We start from the raw sequence: 22941 nt of genomic DNA on the forward strand, positions 1-22941 counted from the left end.
TAGTAAAATATCTGGACCTTGATTTTCTTTGTGTCAAGCTTTTTAATTACAAATTAAATTGTATTAGTAAATATAGAGTTCCTTATAATTTTTTTTTCTTCTCTGTCAGTTTTGGTAAATTTTGTCTTTCAAGAAATGGTCCATTTTATCTAAATTGTTTAATTTATTGACATAAAGTTGTTTATAATCCTGTTGCCACTGAGTCAATTCCAACTCATAGCAACCCTACAGGACGGAGTAGAACTGCCCCGTAGGGTTTCCAAGGCTGTAATCTTTGAGGAAGCAGACTACCTGCCACATCTCTCTCCCTCAGAGCAGCTGGTAGGTTCAAAGTACTAACTTTTAGGTTAGCAGCTGAGCACTTAACCACTGTGCTACCAGGGTTCCTTCTGTTTTATAAAAGTCTCCTATTCCTATTATTCTTTTAATGTCTGTGGTATTCCTAATGATATCTTCTCTTTCACTCATAACATTGATAATTTGTGTTTGCCGTCTTTTTCCCATCATTCTTGCTAAGAGTTTATCAGTTTTATTAATATCTTCTTGTCTGTAAATTATCTCTACTTTTAATTTACTATTTCATTGGTTTCTTCTCTTGTCGGTTTTTTTTTTTTTTTCTTCTTCTTTTAGGATGAATTTGCTCTTCCCTAGCTTCTTAAAGTGGAAACCAAAATAATTGACTTTAAACCTTTTTCCTTTTCTGATACAAGCATTTAAGATTATAATTTTTCCTCTAAACACTCTTTTAATTGCATTTAACAAATTTTGATAGGCTGTATTTTTCATTTTTATGTAGTTCAAATGTTTTCTTATTTCCTTTTTGATTTCTTCTTTGACCCATGGCTTATTTCGAAATATGTTTCTTCAATTACCAGCCACTTGGAGCTTTTTTAAGATATCTAAACAGATTTCTAATTTAATTGTATTTGTAAAATGGTGTATTTCACAGCACATATTCTGTAAATTTTAATCTTATGAAATTCATTGACATTTATTTAATGACCAAACGTAAGACTTATTATGGTATACTTGAAAAGAATGTTCATTACAGTCATTGGGTATAAATAATTGTTCTATAAATATCAATTATGTCAATGATGATAGTGTTTTTCCAATCTTCTGTATTCTTATTAATTTTTTTGGTCTGGCTGTTCTATAAATTACGAAGAGAGAGGTGTTAAAATCTACAACTATGATTGCAGATTTGTCAATTTTTCCCTTTAATAAACTTTTATTAGATACATATATGATTTTTATATCTTCCAGATGAATTGACCTTTCAGTTCTACTCAAATCTCAGTTAGGTTTATTTATATGGAAAAACAGTTACATAGAATAGGTAAAACAATCTTGAAGAAAAACAAAATTGGAGGATGCACACTACCTTATTTTAAAACTTACTATAAAGCATTATAAAGCATAGGAAACCCTGGTGGCACAGTGGTTAAGAGCTTGGCTGCTAACTAAAAGTTGGCAGTTCAAATCTACTAGGTGCTCCTTGGAAACCCTAGGGGGCAGTTCTATTCTGTCCTATAGGGTCGCTATGAGTTGGTATCGACTCAACGGCAATGGGTTAGGTTAGGTTGTAGAGCATAAGCATAAGAAACTTGTTTGGCTATATTAATATCAGCCAAAGTAGACCTTAAGACAGGGAGCATTACCTTACTTTCAGTCTAACAACTTAACCTACCACAACTTCATATACATCATGACAGACTAAAAGAAAGCATAAGACCCTCAGTCAGAGACAAATTGAGACACTTAGTACAAAAAATATATATATAAAATACATCAATAAGTTTTATACTGATTACATGTTGAAAGGATATTTTTGATATATCCAGTTAAATAAAATGTATTATTAAATTATTTTTACCTTCTTTTAATATGACTATTAGAAAATTTAAAATTACATAGCTCACATTTTATTTCTAACGGACAGTGCCGCTGCAATGTCTCTGTAAGGAGGGGCTTAGAGGGAGAAATTAGTTTGAAAGAAGAAAATTAAAGCTGCATTTGCATTGTATATTACTTAATATTGAGGACACATGCTTGATATCAAAGACCTTGTGAGATTCTTAAAGGAGATTACTTTGGGAAGTAAAAAATTTCTTCCCCGCCTGTGGCACCACCACTACCTCCTGTGTATTAGTTATCTAGTGCTGCTATAACATTCTTTTGACCATCTGAGTGGCACCTCCACCCTTTGAGACTCCAGAAGTCATGGCCCTATCCTTTGAGAGTGGGGTAGCTCTGCTTCCTGTGTTCCTTGTCTCTTCAACTTCTGCTTCCTGGTTCCTTGGCCTCTAAGCCTTCAGGCCTCTCCCCCTGCATCTGCCCTGCTGGGGCAAGTGTTCCAAAGTTCTTTAGCTCCACCAATCAGTGCCTGGAGGCACCCCACTCCACCAGTAAACTTCAGCCAGAAGGCACTCAGCTCTCCCACTCCATGGGTCAGCTGCTGCTGCGTCTCGCCGTCTGCACCGTCTCCAGCATAACAGCTTTCCTCATCTCCTTCTGAATTCTCACCAGAATTGTCTTTGATGTTCATAATCCCACCAACAGTCTTTTCAGGGCAATCTAGGCTTTTACTACTAGGCACTTTAAAACTCTTCCAGCCTCTATCTATTCAGTTTTAAAACCACTTCCACATTTTATGTATCTGTTAGAACAGCACCTCACTCTTCAGTACCAAATTCTGTCTTAGTGACCTAGTGCTGTTATAAAAGAACCGCCACAGGTGGATGGCTTAAACAAGCAGAAGCGTATTCTCTCACAGTCTAGTGGGCCGGGAGTCCGAATTAAGGGAGCCAGCTCCAGGGGAAGTCTTTCTATCTCTGTCAGCGATGGAGGACGGTCCTTGTCATCAGTCTTCCCTTGGTCTAGGAGCTTCTCTGCACAGAGACTGTGGGTCCAAAAGACATGCTCTGCTTCCGGCACTACTTTCTTGATGGTATGAGGTCTTTATGTCTCTCACTTGCTTCTCCCTTTTATATCTCAAAAGAGATTGATTTAAGACACAACCTAATCTTGTAGATTGAGTTCTGCCTCATTAACAGCTAATCCCACCTCATTAATATCATAGAGGTAGGGTTTACAACACATAGGAAAATCACATCAGATCACAAAATGATGGACAATAACACAATACTCAGAATCATGGCCTAGCCAAGTTGACACACGTTTTGGGGGGACACAATCAATCCATAACACGCCTGCATCCTTCAGGTTGGACCATCAGATCTCAGCCCTATACCCTAGAAGTATAGTTCCCTAAATCCATGTTATTTAGATTTAAATAATGCTCTAGGGAGTGGAGGTCTCCAGAAGGATGGTGTGTAGTAACCTGTGACACTCCAAACCTCAAAGAGTTTTTGCTCCCTGCCCCCAACGTTATCCATTAGATAGGTTCCCTTGGAGGTTTCTCCACCACACATACCCTTTAATTTTTTTCATGTACAGCCAGTAATTATCGAATCACAGGCACACACACTCACACATTTCCCAAGGACAAATTAATTTTTGAGACAGCACAGTTTAAAGTACAGAACGTAAACCCAAGTGCCTAGGTATAATCAGAAATAAATGAAATAAACAGGTATAAGAAAAAGAGGGAGTTGTAGGGACTATGGCCAGTATTGTACCCAAGTATGAATAAGAGTCTGGGATTGTTAAATCTCCAGATTTTCAAGAGAATTTCTATGTTGAAGTTTTTAAAACTTATTGCCTAATTCTGTTATGTACTTTACATTTTAAATATAGAGCCTTTGAAGAAAAACGAAAAGAACAAGAAGAAAGAGAACACCAACTCAGAGAACAAATACTTCAGCAAAGAAAACAGAAGTTTGAAGAAGTTACTGAAAGATTCCAACGTGCCCACATTCCTCTTTCACAGCGCAAGAGAGCAGGTGCCTTAATTTCTAGAACACTGTGAGAACAAAAATGAAAGTTATCACATTTGATTTGAGTAGATAATAAAACGATAAATTAAGAAAGTAGAAACTCAAACTAAATAGGCATGTATGTCTTTCGAGTAATAGGAATTTAACCAAATGAAAAAAATAATTTGATTTAGCTTTAATTTGGGGAATATTTTGTTGCTTCTATTAGTAAATTTTGGAACTGTTTATATTTTGTCTTTTTAAAATTGATTTAGTAAATAGTTTACTAAAAAAGAAAATTTAACATTTCATTTCAGTAACAGCATCACACTTATTCTGAATTTTTTTACTATTTGGTTTAAATTAAAATTTGAGATACTGACAAAACAAAAAGAAAGCCTACAAAGTGATACAATCCAGCCATCTAGGACCAAGAATTAATTAAGAATTTAAATATACTGATGATTGATTCATTGGCTTCAAATCTACTCTTTTTAATACCTTAAATAATAAGACAATTAACAAAAAGATGTCAAAGTTCATATAGAAAAAGGGTAGGCACCTTTAGAGTTGTTAAGGTTCTGAATTAAAGAAGTGTATTGGATATGAAGATAAGAAGTAATCAGTTCAAGAGATATAATCAACAGATATAATCAGTTACTAATTGAGAGTGGTGAAAGACAGGCTAGGAAGAGAACAGTTGCCTATAGGACTTAGCAGTGAGCTTCACACATTGTAAGCACTTATTTTTAAATAAATTATTTTGGTGTATGGTGGAAATATTAATCAAGGTTACAAATAAGGGAGAAAAAACACTAAGTTTTTTTTTTTTTTTCTTTTCTCCATTAAGTTTTAATTGTTCCCCATGGCCCATCTAAAAGGAGAAATCCAATCAGCAATTGGAAGTACTGGTCTGAAACTCAAAAGAAAGATATGGAATAGAAATGTGGATTTATTGATATGAAATGTCAATGAATAACTAGTTTAAGAGATAAAACTGGAGGCCCAGCCTTGGGAGGGGCTCCCACACTTTCATGAGTTTCACCTCCAGAAGCCCCACTGTGATTCTCAGGGAAAAAATCCCTTGGTGCTTCTGGGAAGGGGAGAGGAAAAGTACCATATTTTTATATGCAAGTAACACGTGTATTTTTTTACTGCAACATGTAAAAAAAATTAGCATTGCACACTTATGAAAATGCCTCACTGAGGGAGGGTGAGGTTGGCAAAAAAAAAACATATAAAGCATGATATTTGCATAAAAATACAGTAACCATCTTGATATAGTGCTCTGTTCTCCTTGACCAAAGCCTGTCCTCAGGGAAAACTACTTTACCAGTGCCTAGCCAATGTGGGCTTTATCAGAGCCTGACCAACTTGGGCAAGGGGAAATACCCAGCTTCAGCCCATCTAACCTTCCATGTGAGGAGGAGAATTGCCAAACTCCAGTCCCCTTCTAGCCTTCGGTGTGAGAAAGGAGAAATACCCAACTACATCCCCCTCTAGAGTTGGATATGGGGAAAAGAAACACCCAACTCCAGGACCCTCTAGCCTTCCTGTTTCACCTACGGAGTGGGGAGTCAGGGAGCTGAGAAGCATTTGTGAAGGTCACAGGCTAACTACAAAACTGAGACCTAATCATAGGACCATAGAATGCTTCCCTAACACACCCTTTACCACCATATCAGCATCAACAGAACTTTGCAACTGAAAGAACCTTGATTACTCTTATCCAATACATCATGTTTGGCTTTCAACAAAAAATTACAAGGCGTGTTATAAGGCAAAAAAAAAAAAAAATACAGTGTGAAAAGACAGAAACAGGGCAAACATCAGCACCATACTTAAATATGGCAGAAATGTTGGAATTATCAGACCAGGAGTTTAAAATGACTATACTTAGTTTGAATCCACCAGCTGCTCCTTGGAAACCCTATGGGGTAGTTCTATTCTGTCTTATAGGGTTGCTATGAGTAGGCATTGACCCCGACAGCAATGGGTCTTGGTTTTATGATTAGTATGCTAAGAATGCTACTGGAAAAAGTGGTCACCATGCAAGAACAGATAGATGGGTTCTTTTAAGCAAGCAGATTGAAACTCTAAGAAACATTCAAAAGGAAATATAAGAGAGAAAAAAGAGGACTCAATTCTTACAGGACACTGAGTTTCCATTAAAAGTAATGGTATAATTTGGGAAAGGATGAAAGTGATTGTTGAACACTGTGATGAACATAATTAATGTTACTGAACTGTGCACATGAATATTGTTGAAATGTCAAATGTTTTATTATATATATATTTACCACAATAAAAAAATTTAAAAAAAGAAAATGTAGGAAATCAAAAACACTAACATAAATGAAGAATGCCCTTTGATGGCTCATTAGTAGACTGGACAAGGCCAGGAAAAGAATCAGCTATCTTGAAGATATGCCACCTAGGAATTTTAAATGTATACTGCTAAGTGAAAGAAACCAGCCCAAAAAGCTAAATACTGTATAATTCTAGCTATAATGACATTCTGGAAAGGCAAAACTACAGAGAGTAAAAAGATCAGGGTCACGGAGAGGGGAAGCACAGGACTTTTTTAGGGCAGTGAAACTATTCTATATCAAACCAAAATGGTAAGTACACATGTGACATTATACACTGTCAAAACCCATAGGAATGTACAACAAAAATTGTGATCCCTAATGTAAACTATGGACTCCAGTTAATGTATAAATATCGGTTCAATTGTAACAGATGTACCAAGGAATGGAAGATGCTAATAATAGGAGAAACTGCAGGGGAGAGAGAAGTATATATGAAAACTCTGTACTTCTGCATAATTTTTCTCTAAACCTAAAACTGCTGTAAAAAAAATAAAGTCTATTTTAAAAAGCGAATGAGTAGACATATAGTTGATAAATGAAGCCATGGGAAACATAAGCTAAATAAACAAAAGGGTATAGACCACAGATTAAGAATACAACCTAAGATGGAACCTTAATGCACACTAGCATTTATTATAGGTAGAGCTAGGAAAACTAAAGTTATATTTTGAGAAGTGGTCATCAAGAAGGCAGGAGAGGGGCAGCAAACAAATAATGTATAAGAAGGCAAAAGATATGATAGTTTTAAGAAAAAGAATATAGTCAGTTACATTAAATCCCTCAGAAAGGGAGTTGCCACTCATGAGCACTGTTTAGATACAAAAAGTAAAGAGTTTTCACAAAAAAAATTACATGCATATTCATAAAATGGAATACTATGAAACTATTTTAAAAAAATAGTGATGGGGAAACTCTACATGGACTGATACAGAAGGCTCTCAGCAGAAGTAGATTTAACATGAAACTAATAAGGCTTTTTTAATAAGGCTTAAGTTTTAGGATCTCTCACTCTCTTAGCCCCTCTATTTAATTTTATACTTCTAATTTTGCATTTTTTTCTTATGAGCCCCCCATATATAAGCTTTGTACCTCATAAAAAATGGATCTGCCCCTGATCTCCAGGATGTGTTGTTAAATGTAAAAACAAGGTCCAGAACAGTGTAAAAAATACTCTGCCTTCTCTATAAGAAAGGGAAAAAATTAGACTATTATATATTCATTTTTCTCATATTTGCATAAAGAAACAGTAAAAGAACACAAAATGACCAGTAAAAGCAAGACTTCCAATTGTATATCTTTTATATAGTTTTGATTTCTGAACCATATGAATATATAACAAAAAAACCAACCCAAACACAATGCCATCGATATACTACCTGTAAAAAATATTAAATTAATGTTTTAAGAAAATCCAATGCTATGTAAAACTATGCAAGGCAACTATTTATTTAGTTGTCTATTAGTCAGGTTTACTCCCAAATAAAGGGCATTAAACCAAAGGATCACCAGGTATGCATAATAGCTGACATTTTCCCTTGCTATAATTTTTTTTTTTTTTATAAAGAATGGCAGTGGATTGGGTCTCAGTGAGTTCAGAAAATTGTTGGAGTGAGAATATTAGAATAAAAGAAAGGATTGGAGCTAATGGACCACATAAACCCATTAGTTTATCAAAAAGACCAGAGGGAGGGAAATAATAAACCCCTAGTACACACAGTAACCACACCAAAACCTAACTCATTGCCATCCATTCGAGGGATTCTGACTCATAGCAACCCTATAGGACAGAGTAGAACTGCCCCTTAGGGTTTCCAAGGCTGTAATCTTTATGGATACAAACTGCAACATCTTTGTCCCACACCGCAGCTGGTGGGTTCGAACCGCTGACCTTTCGGTTAGCATCCAAGCACTTTAATCATTACTCCACCAGGGCTTCTTCTAGTACACAGTAAATGCTCAAAAAAAAAAAAAAAAAAAAGTAGGCTCAAATAGCATCTACCTCATAGGCCAAAATGAGGATTAAATTAATTAATACTTGTGAAATGCTTAAAAATAATGCCTATAACATAGTGGGTACTCCATAAATGTTAGTTTATGCCTTTATATCTTCCCCTTTTCTTCATAGGAATCTTTTTAAATTTTGTCAGAAATGTATGGGATTATGAAATCAAATTACAAAAGGATTCATATGCCAGAATGAAGAGCCTAAACATTTCTTAGTTTCTGTTTTCCAGATTTATATTCTTAAAATTAGTGATGAGAATTTTGAGGTAACTAATTTCTCTTTTGGGAATTGAATCTCTAAATTTAAAATATGTATACTATTCTAAAATATATTTTCTTGTTATAAAAATTTTATAGTAATATTTTGTCATTGACCAATTAAATTATAGGTTCAATATAAAGGTACCATTGAGGATGAGTTCATTTTATAATATTTTATCTTTTCTCCTTATTATCCCTTAGTTTTTAAAAAAACAGTTCCTCCATTAGAAGAGGCCCTAAAACAAATTCAGGGATCCAACTTAAAATCAGAATTAAATCTTCCTACGTCCCACAGACCAATAATTAACTGGAGGTAAGTAATTTATAATTAATATGCATAATTATTAACATAATGATTTTATAGCTTTCTATTTGCTAAGCATGTAGGCCTTTTCATTAGTTGCTCCTCACCTCTGTTTTACAGTTTGCTGTTTTATTTTCAGTTTAAACTGAAATACAGTAGAATGTGAATTGCTCCAAGAGTAAGGCAAAATTCTGATGTATTGTCTTGAAGTCTTTGGTATTACAAATGCTGCATATATTGCATAATTTTCCTATGGAAATTATCATCAAAATTACTACTTAAAAATATTGAAACTGGTTATTATTCATCTTTTCTGAGAAAAGAATGTTGAATTGTAGCAATGGATGTTTAGGTAAAAGGAGAAATATTATGGTAGAAGTGGGGTTTTCCTCACTGAAAGTCTTTCGTGAATGTCATGAAAGGGCTACGGCATCTCCTAGTTCCTCTCCAGGGTGGCTTAAGTGAGTCATCTAGATGCAATAGAATGAACCAGCTAACCACTGGACACCTTCTCAAGTTCTGTATTTATTTATTTATTCTAAATGTTTACTAAAGCTACTACAGGCATAGCACTAGATCCAACTCATGGTGATCGATCCCATGTGTGTCAGAATAGAATTGTGTTCCACAGGATTTTCAATGGCCAATTTTTTTGGAAATAGATCGCCAGACCTTTCTTCCAAGGCATCTTTGGGTTGACACGAACTGCCAAATTTTCAGTTAGTAGCTAAGTGCATTCATTAACTGTTTGCACAACCCAGAAGAATATAGGTACTGCCAAACCAAGCCCACTGGGAAGAGAGCTGGAGGAGTGATTATCAAAAATCTTGTTCTCCTGCCACCCTCCCACCTCCTGCTAGTTAGTGCCTTCCATTGTCTGAACTCAGCCAGAAATCAGAGGACAAGGGATCGTTCCATTGCTGTGGAGCACAGAACCAATAGGTACGAAAAGTGAACCTGGAAGTACAAGGAGAGAACACCCAGCAATATGTCTATTTTTCACAACAAAGAGGTCATTGGCAGCTTTTGTCAGAGCAATATTAGTGGAGTCGGGGGGGCAGAAAACATCACAATGAGGTAAAGAGAAGTGGACAGGGAGATAGTAAAGACAAGTGTAGTGGTTGGCTGTGAAAGGAAACGAATGATTTCTCCCATTCCCGATGGAAGGAACCCTCAGGGCAGGCCACAAGTAGGTGCCGGGGCTCATCTTCGTTGCCATCCCTCTTCTTTCTTCAAGTGACAGCTAAGGTGTAAGGAAATGGGTGGGCCTACAGGACAACAGCCAGAGGGCCATCATAAGGTTTTTCCTTTAAGATGGGAGAGACCTGATCATGTTTAAATGTGGGTGTCAAGCTGATGACTAGCACAACTGCAGTCTAGAAAGGTGCCAGTACCAGCTGTCATCCGTTGATTCTGACTCATGGCAACCTCATATGTGTCTAAGAAGAACTTTGCTTCCTGGGGTTTTCATAGCTGTGGCCTGTAGAAGCAGATCACCAGGCCTTTCTTCTGAAACACTTCTGGGTAGGTTCAAACTGCCATCCTTCGGGTATTAGCCCATCACTTAACCATTTGCACCACCCAGGAACTCCATCTAGAGAAAAGTAGGGTAAAAACATGAAATGTCTTAAGTCTCTATTCTGTCCTAGACATTGATAGCTGGGTTATACATATGACTGAAGTATGATTTTCTGCCCAAGAATTGTTTGCCAATTACATTATAATAACATGTAATGGGGGCTATTACAAAATAGTAGCAAAGTGATAAAGAAGCACAAAATTTGGAGATAAAATTCTTGGGGGATTTTTGGAAAAGTTTCACAAAAGAAAGGAAGATAGAAGAAAGTCTTAAAGAATTGCCTAATAAAGACACATGGTTGGGTTTCAGGCACGCATAGGGTTAGAGAGTTGTAAAAGGTGCAGGCCTGTAAGGAAATAGAACTTGCTGTTAAGAGTGGCAGGACCCTGGATGTGTTGCTGGAAGGACAGGAGATGATCTAAACGTGTAGATGAGATCTGATGTGAAAGACTTCTATAAGTAGTTGAGAGTTTATACTTTATCATATAATTAGTGAAGAGCTAATGGAGCTTTTTAAGCAAGGAGTGACATAATCCTCTTTATTATTTTAGAAAGATAAGTGGTGTGAGTGTTGGAGAATGGGATGGACGAAGAGAACTTGGAGGCAAGGAGACCAAAGAGGAAATCTGGGGGATAATCCCAGGGATAGATTACTACTGCCTAAACTAGAGCAGTACTACTTTGTATAGTGAGGAAGAATGATGAGATTTTTGAGTGACCAGATTAGGAGGATGAGAAAGAAGAAAGAATAAAAGGTAATGTCTTTTCACAATGCAGAGAAATGGCATGAAGAAGTAAGGTGTAATAATGTTGATCAAACAGAAGTATAAGAAGTCAAGTTGGAAAGAACAGTAGCAGGAAAATGAGATGGTGTCCTGCCATGAGTTAAAAAGGACTTATGTTAGAAAGGTGGTAGAAAAGTGGAAAATAAAGGTATTTCGTAGAGAAATAGATAAAGAAAATGAAAAAAGCAAAAAATCAAAAGTTGACATTTGAGTTTTGATGATTAAGGCAATTGTGGTGACTTAAAAAGAAAAAAAGGAACATAATGAAAGGGTACAGGTTGGCAAGATATTGCTAACTTTAACTGGGGATTCCAAGTTCAGGTGATAAATATCCAAGCAGAAATATATAAAAACAATTTGACCAAAGATGAGGTGAGAAGTCAAGGTTATAGAAAGAGATTTGAAAGTGATGATTATGTATATTGTTGCTTAATTTTATGTGTACTTCTGTCTTTCCAGCTAGATTATAATATCCTCAAGAACAGTCTTATATATACAGATATAGATAAGATATAGATAGATAGATAGATCTTATATATACACATATTCCTAATAGTGCTTAGCTCAGTGCTATGCATGCTGGAGGCACTCAGTAAATACTTTGTGTGGAGAAATGCCACTGACATAAGTGAATGCTCCTCAGAGGATATAAACTTGACCTTCTGAAGCTTAACAGTTGAGGGAGATACTCATTAGAGACAAACATCAGGAAGGAATTACAGATAGAGGGAATAAGTAGTGTGTAAAAAAAAAAAAAAATTTTTTTATTTTTTTTTTAAATAGCCATGGAGGCATGGTATGTTAAGAAGGCTGCAAGTAGTTCAATTTGGCTTGAATATACAGTAAAAAAAAAACGGAGTTGTGGGTAGATAGGTTGGAAAGGAAGCTGGGAGTTGAATCATGAAGACCACTGTTAAGTAGTTTATCCTGAAAACAATTATTGAAAGATTTGAATATTTTAGAAATATCATTGCCATATGGTGATGAAAATTTTGGCAACAAATATTGGTAATGGTTATACAACATGATTGATGTAATTGGTGTCACTGATTTTACACAAGGAAAATGTTGAATTGGCAAATGTTATATAACCAAAACCAGATCAAACTCATTGCTGTCAAGTCAGTTCCGACCCATAGAGACCCGATAGGACAGATTAGAACTGCCCCACAAGGTTTCCAAGGAGCAGCTGGTGGATTCGAACTGCCAACCTTTTGGTTAGCAGCCAAGCTCTTGTCCAGTGTGCCACCAGGGCTCCTTGTGTTATATATATGACAAAAATAAAAAAGGATCTCTGGCACAAATAATTAAGCAGAAAGGTTGGCGGTTCAAACTCATCCAGAGGTCCCTCAAAAGACCTGGCGATCTGCTTCTGAAAGGTCAAAGCCTTGAAAGGCCTTATGGAGGACAGTTCTCCTTTGACCCACATGGGTCGCTAAGAGACGAAATCAACTCAACAACTAACAACAACAAAAAGAAAGAAAGAAGTATCATTACCAGAATTAGAAAGAGTAGGGTAAGAGTAAAGGTAGGAAAACCAGGTAAGGTTGTACTATAGTGCTTAATGAAAATGATGAGTTCTTGAGATCTACAAAGGAAGTAGAATCCACATGATTTGGTGACTGACAGTGATTAGAAGGAGGAGTCAAGGATGACTTCAAAGATTGGGTTTGTCCAATGAATGAATGGTTGAAACCATTTATCAAAATGGGGCAGGGGTAGGATTAGTAGAGTGAATACTTGAAATGAGATGATAAATTGTGAGTTTCAGACACTTTGGGAATATTCAGAAGCAAATTTCTTGTGGTGAGAATTCTGGGTCATAAATATAGATATGACAATCAGCAGTGAATGCATGAGGTTAAAGCCATGGCACAGTGACCACCAGTGGTGGTCTTGGGTTCAGCTAAACAAGCTCCCATGACTACAAAAGGCCATGTTTGGTTTCATTTAGAAGGATACAGGACAGAAAACACCACATGTAAAGCAACATTCTTCAATAGGAGGAATCTTCACGGCAGGCCACAAAACAGTTCAATAGCTGGTCATCTTTGCCATCCCTCCCCTCCACCCAACACCCCACAAGTCTCAACTCAGGTGTAAATAAACCAGATTACATGGGTGGGTATATAGCCACCTTGGATTAGAAACCCCATGTTTCAAACAGGAAAAACGGTTTGTAATGGTTTCATATGAATAGCTTCCAGGTCCATGCAAGAGACATGCCCAGTTACAAGAATCACACACTCAGAGAAATCCACAGCTAGGGCTTCCTGCCATGTATCTGTAGTTTATTCAGGTTCTCTCAGTTTACCAATCAAGCATCATTTTTACCATTATCAATGTGCCTGTAACACATCCTACTAATAATCTAGAACAGCTCTAGAAAATTAACTCAAAGTCAAATTTGTCCATATCTGTCTCACACGCAGATATAGATAAGATCATTCAGAGAATATAAATGAGTACAGAGTGTATGGGTAAAGTAAGAAAAGAAAAAGGCCACATAATAAACTCTCAAAAATTCTGGCATAGACTCCACATGAGCCCAAGGGAATTAGTTGGTGCCCGACTACCGCCACCAATCACTCTGACAGGGATCACGATACAGAGTCTCGGACAAAGCGGGAGAAAATTGTAGAACAAAATTCAGACTCACAAAAAAAGACCAGACTTACTGGTCTGACAGAGACTGGAGGAGCTCCTGAGACTGTGGCCCCCAGACATGCTGCTAATTCAGAACCGAAGCCACTCCCTAAGCCCACTTTTCAGACAAAGATTAGACAGCGTGTGAGGAACATGCTTGCTAGTTCGATCAAATGTACACGACCAAATGGGCAGTTCCTGCCCAAAAGCAAGACAAGAGGGCAGGAAGAGACAGGAAAACCGGACAAATGACATGGGGAATCTGGGGTAGAAAGGGGGAGAGTGCTATCACATTGCGGAGCTTGCAACCAATGTCACAAAACAATATGTGTATAAATTTTTTAATGAGAAACTAGAGCTGTAAACTTTCACCTAAAGCACAATAAATTAAAAAAAAAAATCTGGCATATAAAGGAAAGACAATGAAAGAGGAGTTCATTGAAAGAGCCTAAGAAGGAATAATCAGAGAAGCAGGACAACAGCTACACCTTTGGAAGAGTAGAGGAGACAGATGGACAGATAGGCAGGGGATGGTGATGGCAGGTGGGAGAAGCAGTTGGGTAGCTAGGAAAAATTTGGGAATGGTGGGATAGCAATGTGGATGATGTGGAAACCAAGGGACATAAATCAGGAAGGATGGTCGAGAAGGGTCTAATTTTGCAATTTTTAAGTCTATTACTTAATCATTAGCAAAAGCAGCGTATTAAAGTAGTAGATGTGGAAGCCAGATAGCAGTGAGCTAAGGAACAAATAGAAGTTGGAGCAGTGAAGGCAATGTAATTTTAGAGTACTGTATGGAAAAGACTGAACTAAAAGGGAAGGGGACAGATAATTAGAGGGGATCTTCAGGTCCAGAAGAAATTTAGGCCAATTAAAAAAAAAAAAATCCAAACCATTTTAGTATAGCAGTAATGTACATTTTTGTATACAGGTTTTCTTCACGTTCAGCTTTCTTTTTCTGTTATCAGTTGTTATTCTTTATGTTATCAGATATTTTCAACGATAAAATGCCTTTGAACTATGAATGAAAACATCTTCACTTTTCATATTCAACAGCGTGCAGTCACAATGTCTTAGGGGAGATAGTGTCAGAACAACTTTGATTTCCTAATAGCAAACACATATAGTTACAGAAAATCTGTGCTAGGATTATTAAGTAAGATATATCATTTTTGTTTGATAAGAAATGGTTTTCATTCTGCATTAGAACATGGTTCTTATGTTATTGTAATATACTATTATGACTATGATGACTTTATATATATATATACATATGGGTATATATATGTATATACACATATAAATGTTATGTATCTGGAAAATAACATATTTATACAATTTGTAGAGAGAACACTACAGTTTACTTATTAAAAAGTTGGACTTCTCTCCACAGGTAACTTACAGTGTCACAGAATATATGTGAAAGTGCTTTGTAAACTATAAAATGCTACACAAATATGAGCTACAGGAATATTAAGTATCACGTGTTAGATTGGTGGAACAATTTATGTGTATTATTTATTGCAAATATAATTCAGCTACAAATAGAGATAAGCTATTATCACATTAAAAATATATTTTCAGTGGAATAAAAACCTGAGACATGTTAAGAAATAAAGTAATGCCAAGAAACAGGAATTTCCAAGAAAATGGAGGTATATGACTACTCAGGAAAGCTTGCTCTAATGTGGAAAATATTAGTGGTAGATAAAAATAATTTAAGATGGTGGTAATACAGTAAGCTAAAGGAGCAAATGCTGAATAAAAAAAGCAGAGCACATTCAATACTTAAGTCTCAAGAAAAATCAGAGAATATGTCCTTATGAGAATAGAAACTGCTTCAGGAAATAGTGAGATTATAAGAATATTAATAAGGGACTAAAAGTAAAAACATAAGAACTAATTAGGCTTCTATCACAACCAAACCCTTATCACAAAGATGATATACTTGACCCTTCCGATAGCTGCAGGATGAAAGAGGCTGAATTCTCTCCCATATTAAATTCTTAATCTCTAAAATGATATTGTTAGATATCTATCTCCAATATCCATGTATTTGTGGTCAGACAGTTGATCCTGAGCCACATGCTACCCCGAGAAATCTGGCTAGAGCTTAGCAGTGGTCTGTTTGACCGCTATTTGCCCTTTGTGTAAGTGCTTTAAACTAGATTTTCCAGCCCATATTCATGTATCTTTGTGACTAACCAACTTTCTGAGAGGTGAAAATATTCTAAGTATAATGAATGAGAAAAGGAGAACTTGAATAAGCTATGTACATTTCTCAGCCTATGTGAGAGGACACTGGTTGATCAGAGGAGGATCATGCATGGATCCTAAGGACAGAAAATAACATGAATCAAAAGTCTAGAGGCAGCACAACAAGCCAAAAAACAAACATCTTAATAAGGCTGTCTCTCTACCTGCCTGTCCAAATGCTTTTCCACCTGTGCAGATCCATTCCTGCCTGTCCAGCTATCTCCACACCTGATCCCTACTTACCTGATCCCTATTTACCTGATCAGCTGTCTCCTTCATGGGCCCCACTGCTATCCCACCATTCCCAAATTCTTCCTAGCTACCCAACTGTTTCTCCCACCCACCAGCAACATACCCTGCCTATCCACCCATCTGTCCCCTCTACTCTTCCAAAGACCTTTTTACCAGCCCCATTACTGTCCTATCCAATCAAGTATCTTCCTCGTCCTCCAGCACCAGTCACTTCCAGCTTTTCTAGCAGCTTTCCTCGTCTACCAGCCCCAATTTCTTCTGGCCCACCTGGCCACCTACCTACCCCACCCCAAAGTTCTCCAGTCATTCCTGATCTTGACTCACAGAACAAGTTATTTTATAAAACTTTCAGACCCAAACATTTCCTTCCAGCCCAGAGTTCTACCCCAGCCACTCTAATGCCTGCCCTTGTTCGTCGTTCCCTTCCAGCTCAACTGGTTCTTTCCCCAACCCCTTTGGAAACGCTCCCTGTTTTGAAACCTTCCTGTTTATCCAGTCATCCCCCTCATCAACCGGTCCCCACTCTTTCTTATATCACTCCGTGGCATGAACATCCTTCTGCTAGCTTGGATCCCTTCCAGTCAGTCCAGCAATCTATTTCACAAGCTACAACATTGTCAAATCTACCCCAGGCCCTTGTAGACCATCCACCTGGCTCAGTCCTTTCCCATTCACCTCACTGTCGTTCTCCTTCCACTTCCACATCTTCCCCATCTATACTTTTTTCTTTATCATCCATTCTTTCCTCTCCCTCATCTTCCTCTTCTACATCTCCATCCTTACCTCCGTCATCTATCCCTCTTCTTTCCTCTCCTGTGCATTCCCCTTCTCCACATTTGCCTCCAACTTATTTAGATTTTCCCTCTCCAATTTCCCCTGTTTCTTCTTCCTTTATGATTTCCTCCTCCTTTCCCCCCATGCTTCATTCTCCTTCTATTTCTACCTCCCCATCTTCTTTTATTCCTATCCATCCCTTCAATCCTCCTCACTGGGGGAAGAAATTAGAGAAGAGAAGAGAAGAAAGTGGAGTAGAGAAGAAAGGAATAGAGAAGAAAAAGTTGAGAGACGACAACTTTAAAGGTAAATAAATTGAGTTTATTAGATATTTTGTAGATTTAGCAATATTTTATTTGGGAAGGGTGATTGACTAAATATGTAAGAGTAGTAAAGTATAAAAGGAAGAGAGAGAAACATACTCTCAATGTTCAGGAGCTTGTGTTAAATACCTTCTTGCTTTCCATAATCTCCTTGTGGCCACAAAGGGATAGTCAGGAATCTAGTAATTATTGACCTTAACTATTCCAGTCTGTCCATATAAAGATATATATGGATATTGGAGATAGGTACATGTCACATATGACCATGTGTCACCTTCAAAACGTGTTCATCCTTGTTGAACTGGAATAAAGTCCCTTGGGATTTACAATAATAGCCCTATTGCAAGAGGCAGTTAGCTATATGATATACCTCATCCCCACCTCACCCCGCAAAAAAGTCTCCCCTTGCTCGTTGCTTTTTACTTTGAAACCTATTCTTGTGCTGAAATTTGATATGTTGTATATTTCCAGAAGATACAAAACTCTAGCAGATAATGATGTCATGCACTGATACATTTTGGGAGGACACTTTCACACATGAAAAGTAGAGTCTATATTAAAGGTACCTGTTCAATAACATGAAAACCATGATTATATTCCTGAAACAACTGAAAACAAATATGTATACTCTCCTACATGGAGTAAGATCAAAGTTTCCAAACCTAGTTAAGTAGAATGGAAAATCCTGCCTATCCTTACAAACAATTTTCATGTTTTCCATTCACTTGAAACTTTAACCAACTTAGGGTTCTAGGAATACCTGACGGGCGTGACATCAACACAGAATTAAGAGTAATACAGCATATTATTATCCAGATAGGAATGCTTTTAAAGAACTGAAGACTGATTCCGCATACCTATAGGAATAACTTCTATCCTATCCCAAATTGTAGGAGAATAGGATTTAATAATCAAAGCCAGGAATAATTGGGCATTCCTACATGAAGGCGGAGTTCTTTATTGACACTGTAGTCCCACAACCATATTTTTCTACTATTGACTGCATGTAATTCCCATTCTAATATGTTTATACATTTCTCCAATATCCTTATATGTGATTATCTGGACACACACACACTGACACATGTAACACATATGTGCCATTTATATACTTATATAAAGAAGTCAGTTTTATTTAAATGTACTAAATGTATTTTATTTCTGGTTCACAGAGCTATAGACTCTGCCCTGCCTTCAGCATTGTCAAACCGTGATCAGAAGCATCAGACACAACTCTCATCCAAAGTCGGTTGTGATAAAGAAATGAAGGAAAACAGCAGGGCAAACTTGGCCACTAACAAAGACGCATTCCGGCTTAAACTGGAAGAAACTCAGAAACTCCTAGAAGACCAGCATTTAAGCAGTTTACAAGTATGAGACTATAAATGTGTTGTTAATCTTTTAATTTCTAGTAATAATTGTCTCTTTTTTGCAGTATTCTCTGCTAAGGAAATGTATGTTATTAACTGAGACTAGGAAAGAGAGAGTGTGGATGAATCAGCACAAATTCATCACAGATACTGGAAAAATAATTTCTTTTTCCTTACCTTTTATCCATTTTTCCCTCTGTTTCCTCTCTTTTTCTTTTTCTCTCTCTCTTCTATGAATGTCATTTTCTGAAAAAGATGAAATCTATTTGAAAATACAATGTAATATAAATACCCTTGTTCAAAACTGGATTATAAGAACAGCCTGGAAATTATAATGCATGGTATTAGATTCTTTATGGAGATATGGCACAAATAGCTGGAGATAGTGTTTCCAGTCTGCCCCTACTAGGACATTTACTTTGTTATTTTCTCACAAATGAATATGGATTCCAGCTGATTCTCCTACATGCTCATGCATCTTATTTTTCACGAATAATTGCACACATTTATGAGACTCTTAATAGGCCAATATCAAGATTAAATTCATAACTTTGGCATGATTCATACAACTAAGCAATAGTGCCAAGGCTAAGAAAGCAAAGCAGCAGAGCTGCTGACAGTGATGAAGTGCCTTCCTACCATAAACAGCTATAAATGAAATAACGTTTTAGACATTAGACAACAAGCAGTACAGGGTATGACCTTGAAGAAAGAGAAACTAGTGAGGTGAGTCCTGTGATCACCTATGCTTCCTTATATGGAGGTACTTTCTGGACAAAAAAATCTACAAATAATCCAACTGCCTATCAAAAAAAAAAAACCACTCTCTCAAAGGAAACTACAAAACTTAGATGCTCAATAACAAAATGTTCACAATGTTCAGTATCCAATCAAAACTTAGTAGACATGTAAAGAAGCAAGAAAATATGACCTATAATCAGGAAAAAAAATTAGTCAATAGAATCAGACACAGAAATGATGGAGATGATGGAATTAACAAAGAATTTAAAACTGTTTTTATAAATATTTTCAAGGAATTAAATGAAAAATGAATATAATGAGGAAAAACATTAAAAAGAACCAAATGGACCTTCCAGATATGGAAAATATAATATCTGAAATTTTACTAAATAGGCTTAATAGTACAGTCATTTAAAAAGAAAAGATCTCCTGGACAGAGCTGGAGAAAAATATAGAACAAAATTCTGACTTACAAAAAAAGACCAGACTTACTGGCCTGACAGAGACTGGAGAAACCCCAAGAGTATGGCCCCCTGACACCCTTTTAGTTCAGTAATGAAGTCACTCCTGAGGTTCACCCTTCATCCAAAGTAAGATAAAAAGAAAAGAGCAGTGGACTTGAAAACATAAAATAGAAATTACCATACCAAAGTGCTGGGAGAAAAAAGACTGGAAAAAATAATGAACAGAGCCTTCACTACCAGTGAAAGAATGTCAAATAGTCTAACATATATTTAATTAAAATACCACAAAGGAGGGAAGAAGTATTCAAAGAAACAGCAGATGAAAATGTATCACATTTGATGAAAACTATAAAGCCACAGATTTAAGAAGCTCAACAAACTCCAAGCAAGTACACGCATATGTGCGTGCACACATACATACACATAAAATACCAGTATTCATCAAAATCAAATTAAGCCAGAGGAAAAAACAGCACCTGACTTTCAGATAAAGATCAGCATTTCTTAATGATAAAAGGATCAAGAAGATATAAAAATCCTAAATATATATGAACCTGTTAAGAAAAAAAAAAAAAAATTTTTTTTTTGAGAGCTTCAAAATACGTGAAGCAAAAACTAACAGCACCGAAAGGAGAAATAGACAAATGTACAAAGATGGTTGAAAATTTCACACTCTTCTGTCAGTTAATTGATATATTAAATAAGGATAAACAAGATTTATACAAGTCTACCAAACTGAAAAGTATCCAACTAGACCAAACTGAAATTTGTGGAGCAATTCCTCAAAACTACAGAATACTCATTCTTTTTAAATGCACAAAGAATTCACCAAGGAAAATCATATGCTGGAACATAAAATAAGAATCAATAAATTTAAAATCACTGAAATGAGAGAATGCCCTCTGATGGCAACAGAATTACATTAGAAATTATTAACAGAACAATACCTTAAAAATCACCAAATATTTGGAGTTTAAACAACACACTTACAAAAGCATGGAACAAAAAGGAAATGGCAGGGGGATTTGAAAAATATATTAAATCAAATTATAAAGAAAACAAAACATCAACATTTGTGGGAAGTATGTTTATTTGAAAATTTAAAATAATTTAAATATTAATAATCTAAGGTTCCCCGTTAAGAAATTAGAAATGAGCCAGTTAAACACAAAATAAGTAGAAAGAAGGAACTAATAAAAAAAATTGCAAGTATAAAACATGAAATGGAATAAAGGACAAATAATTGGAAAAAAGATCAATGAAATCAAAAGCTAGTTTTTGAAAATGATTAATAAAATTGATAAACATCTAGCAAGGCCAATTAGAAAAAAGACACAGTACCAAAAAAGGGAAAAGCACTGCTGTTCCTACCAATATTAGAAGAGTAGTAAGAGAATATTATGAAAAAATGAGGCCAGTAAATTGGACAACTTAACTGAAGTGGGCAAATTCCTTGAAAGATGTGAACTACCAAATTTTACTATAGAAGAAATAAAAATCCTGAATAACCCATAGGTATTAAATAAACTGAATTTGTAATTTAGAGCTTTTTTTACAAAGAAAAATCTTAGGACAGGATGGCATCAGTATAGAATTCTATCAAACATTTAGAAAGAAATACCAATCTTACACAAACTTTTTCTGAAAACAGAGAAGAAATTACTTCCCAACTCATTTTATGAGATCAGCATTACGCTGATACCAATACCAGACAAAGATGACCAGTAAAGAAAATTACAGACCAATATCCTTCACATGAAAAAATGAAAAAATCTTTAAGAAAGCATTAGCAAATAGAATCCAGTGATATATAAAAAGGTTAATACATCATGACCACATGGGATTTATCTCAGGAATGCAAGGTTGGTTTAACATTTGAAATATAATCAGTATAATTAACCATATTAATAGAAAAAAAGAGAAAAATCACATGATTATCTCAATAGATAAAACAGAAAAAGCATTTCCAATACTCAGTACACATTCATGTTTTAAAATGCTCAGCCAACTCAGAATTGAAGTTCAGCTGCAAAACATCATACCTAATAGTAAACTATTGAGCAGTTTATCTCTAAGGTTAGGAACCATCAAAGCTATCTACAGCAACAGCAGATTAGTGGTTTTTGGTGTTGGATAGAGACTAACTGTATACAAAGAGGCATGAAAGAGCTTTTGGCACGTGGAAAGCTTCTGTATATTGTTTTATATAGTAATTACGGAAGCCCTGGTGGTGCAGTGGGTAAGAGCTAGGCTGCTAACCAAAAGGTTGGCAGTTCAAATCCACTGGCTGCTCCTTGGAAACCCTATGGGACAGTTCTGCTCTGTCCTATAGGGTCCCTATGAGTCGGAGTCAACTCGACAGCAACTCAAAAAACTCAGTGCCGTCGACAGCAACAGGTTTTTTTTTTTTAATAGTGGTTATAAGCCAATAATTTGTGAAATCTCGATGAACTATACACTTAATATGGGTGCATTTTATTGTATATAAAATATATCTCAATAAAGTTTATTTAAAAAGTAAAAAATGAAAAACAAAGTATGTTAAGTCTAGTACAGTTTATATAAGTAACAGAGTAAAACTTAAGCAGATCATATAGTGTTTCATTGTTTACCAGTAGGAAAAATTCTGAAAAAAATAGTATAGTGAAATTAGAAGTAGCTGAAGTCCTTTTGAGGTACTTTGGGAGATGGGGCCATTATAGAACCTATGCAAACAAAAATGTTAGAGCCGTGGATATCATTACTTGTATCTGTTGTTAGTTGCCATTGAGTCAGCTCTCACTTATAACAGAACGAAACATTGTCTAGTCCTGCACCATCCTCATGATTGTTGGTAAACTTACATCTAGAAGGACCATTTAACCAGAATTGCTATATCTCAGGTGATATAACCTCAAAGAAAGCCCTCCAGGACTTATTTAATATTATTGAT

The 22941-nt window shown here is 36.0% G+C and overlaps 1 protein-coding gene across 1 annotated transcript in view; it reads left to right on the plus strand.

Annotated features, from left to right (window-relative positions):
- The window catches only part of CEP126 (centrosomal protein 126), a 72132-nt gene that overhangs the window by 19689 nt on the left and 29502 nt on the right, over positions 1 to 22941 (plus strand). The window contains exons 3-5 of the mRNA XM_023554738.2: positions 3760 to 3905; positions 8717 to 8828; positions 18607 to 18805. Coding sequence (XP_023410506.2) covers positions 3760 to 3905; positions 8717 to 8828; positions 18607 to 18805 — 457 coding nt within the window. The remainder of the gene's footprint in view (positions 1 to 3759; positions 3906 to 8716; positions 8829 to 18606; positions 18806 to 22941) is intronic.

The sequence above is a fragment of the Loxodonta africana genome, chromosome 7 (assembly GCF_030014295.1).
Source record: "Loxodonta africana isolate mLoxAfr1 chromosome 7, mLoxAfr1.hap2, whole genome shotgun sequence".
Lineage (NCBI taxonomy): Eukaryota > Metazoa > Chordata > Mammalia > Proboscidea > Elephantidae > Loxodonta > Loxodonta africana.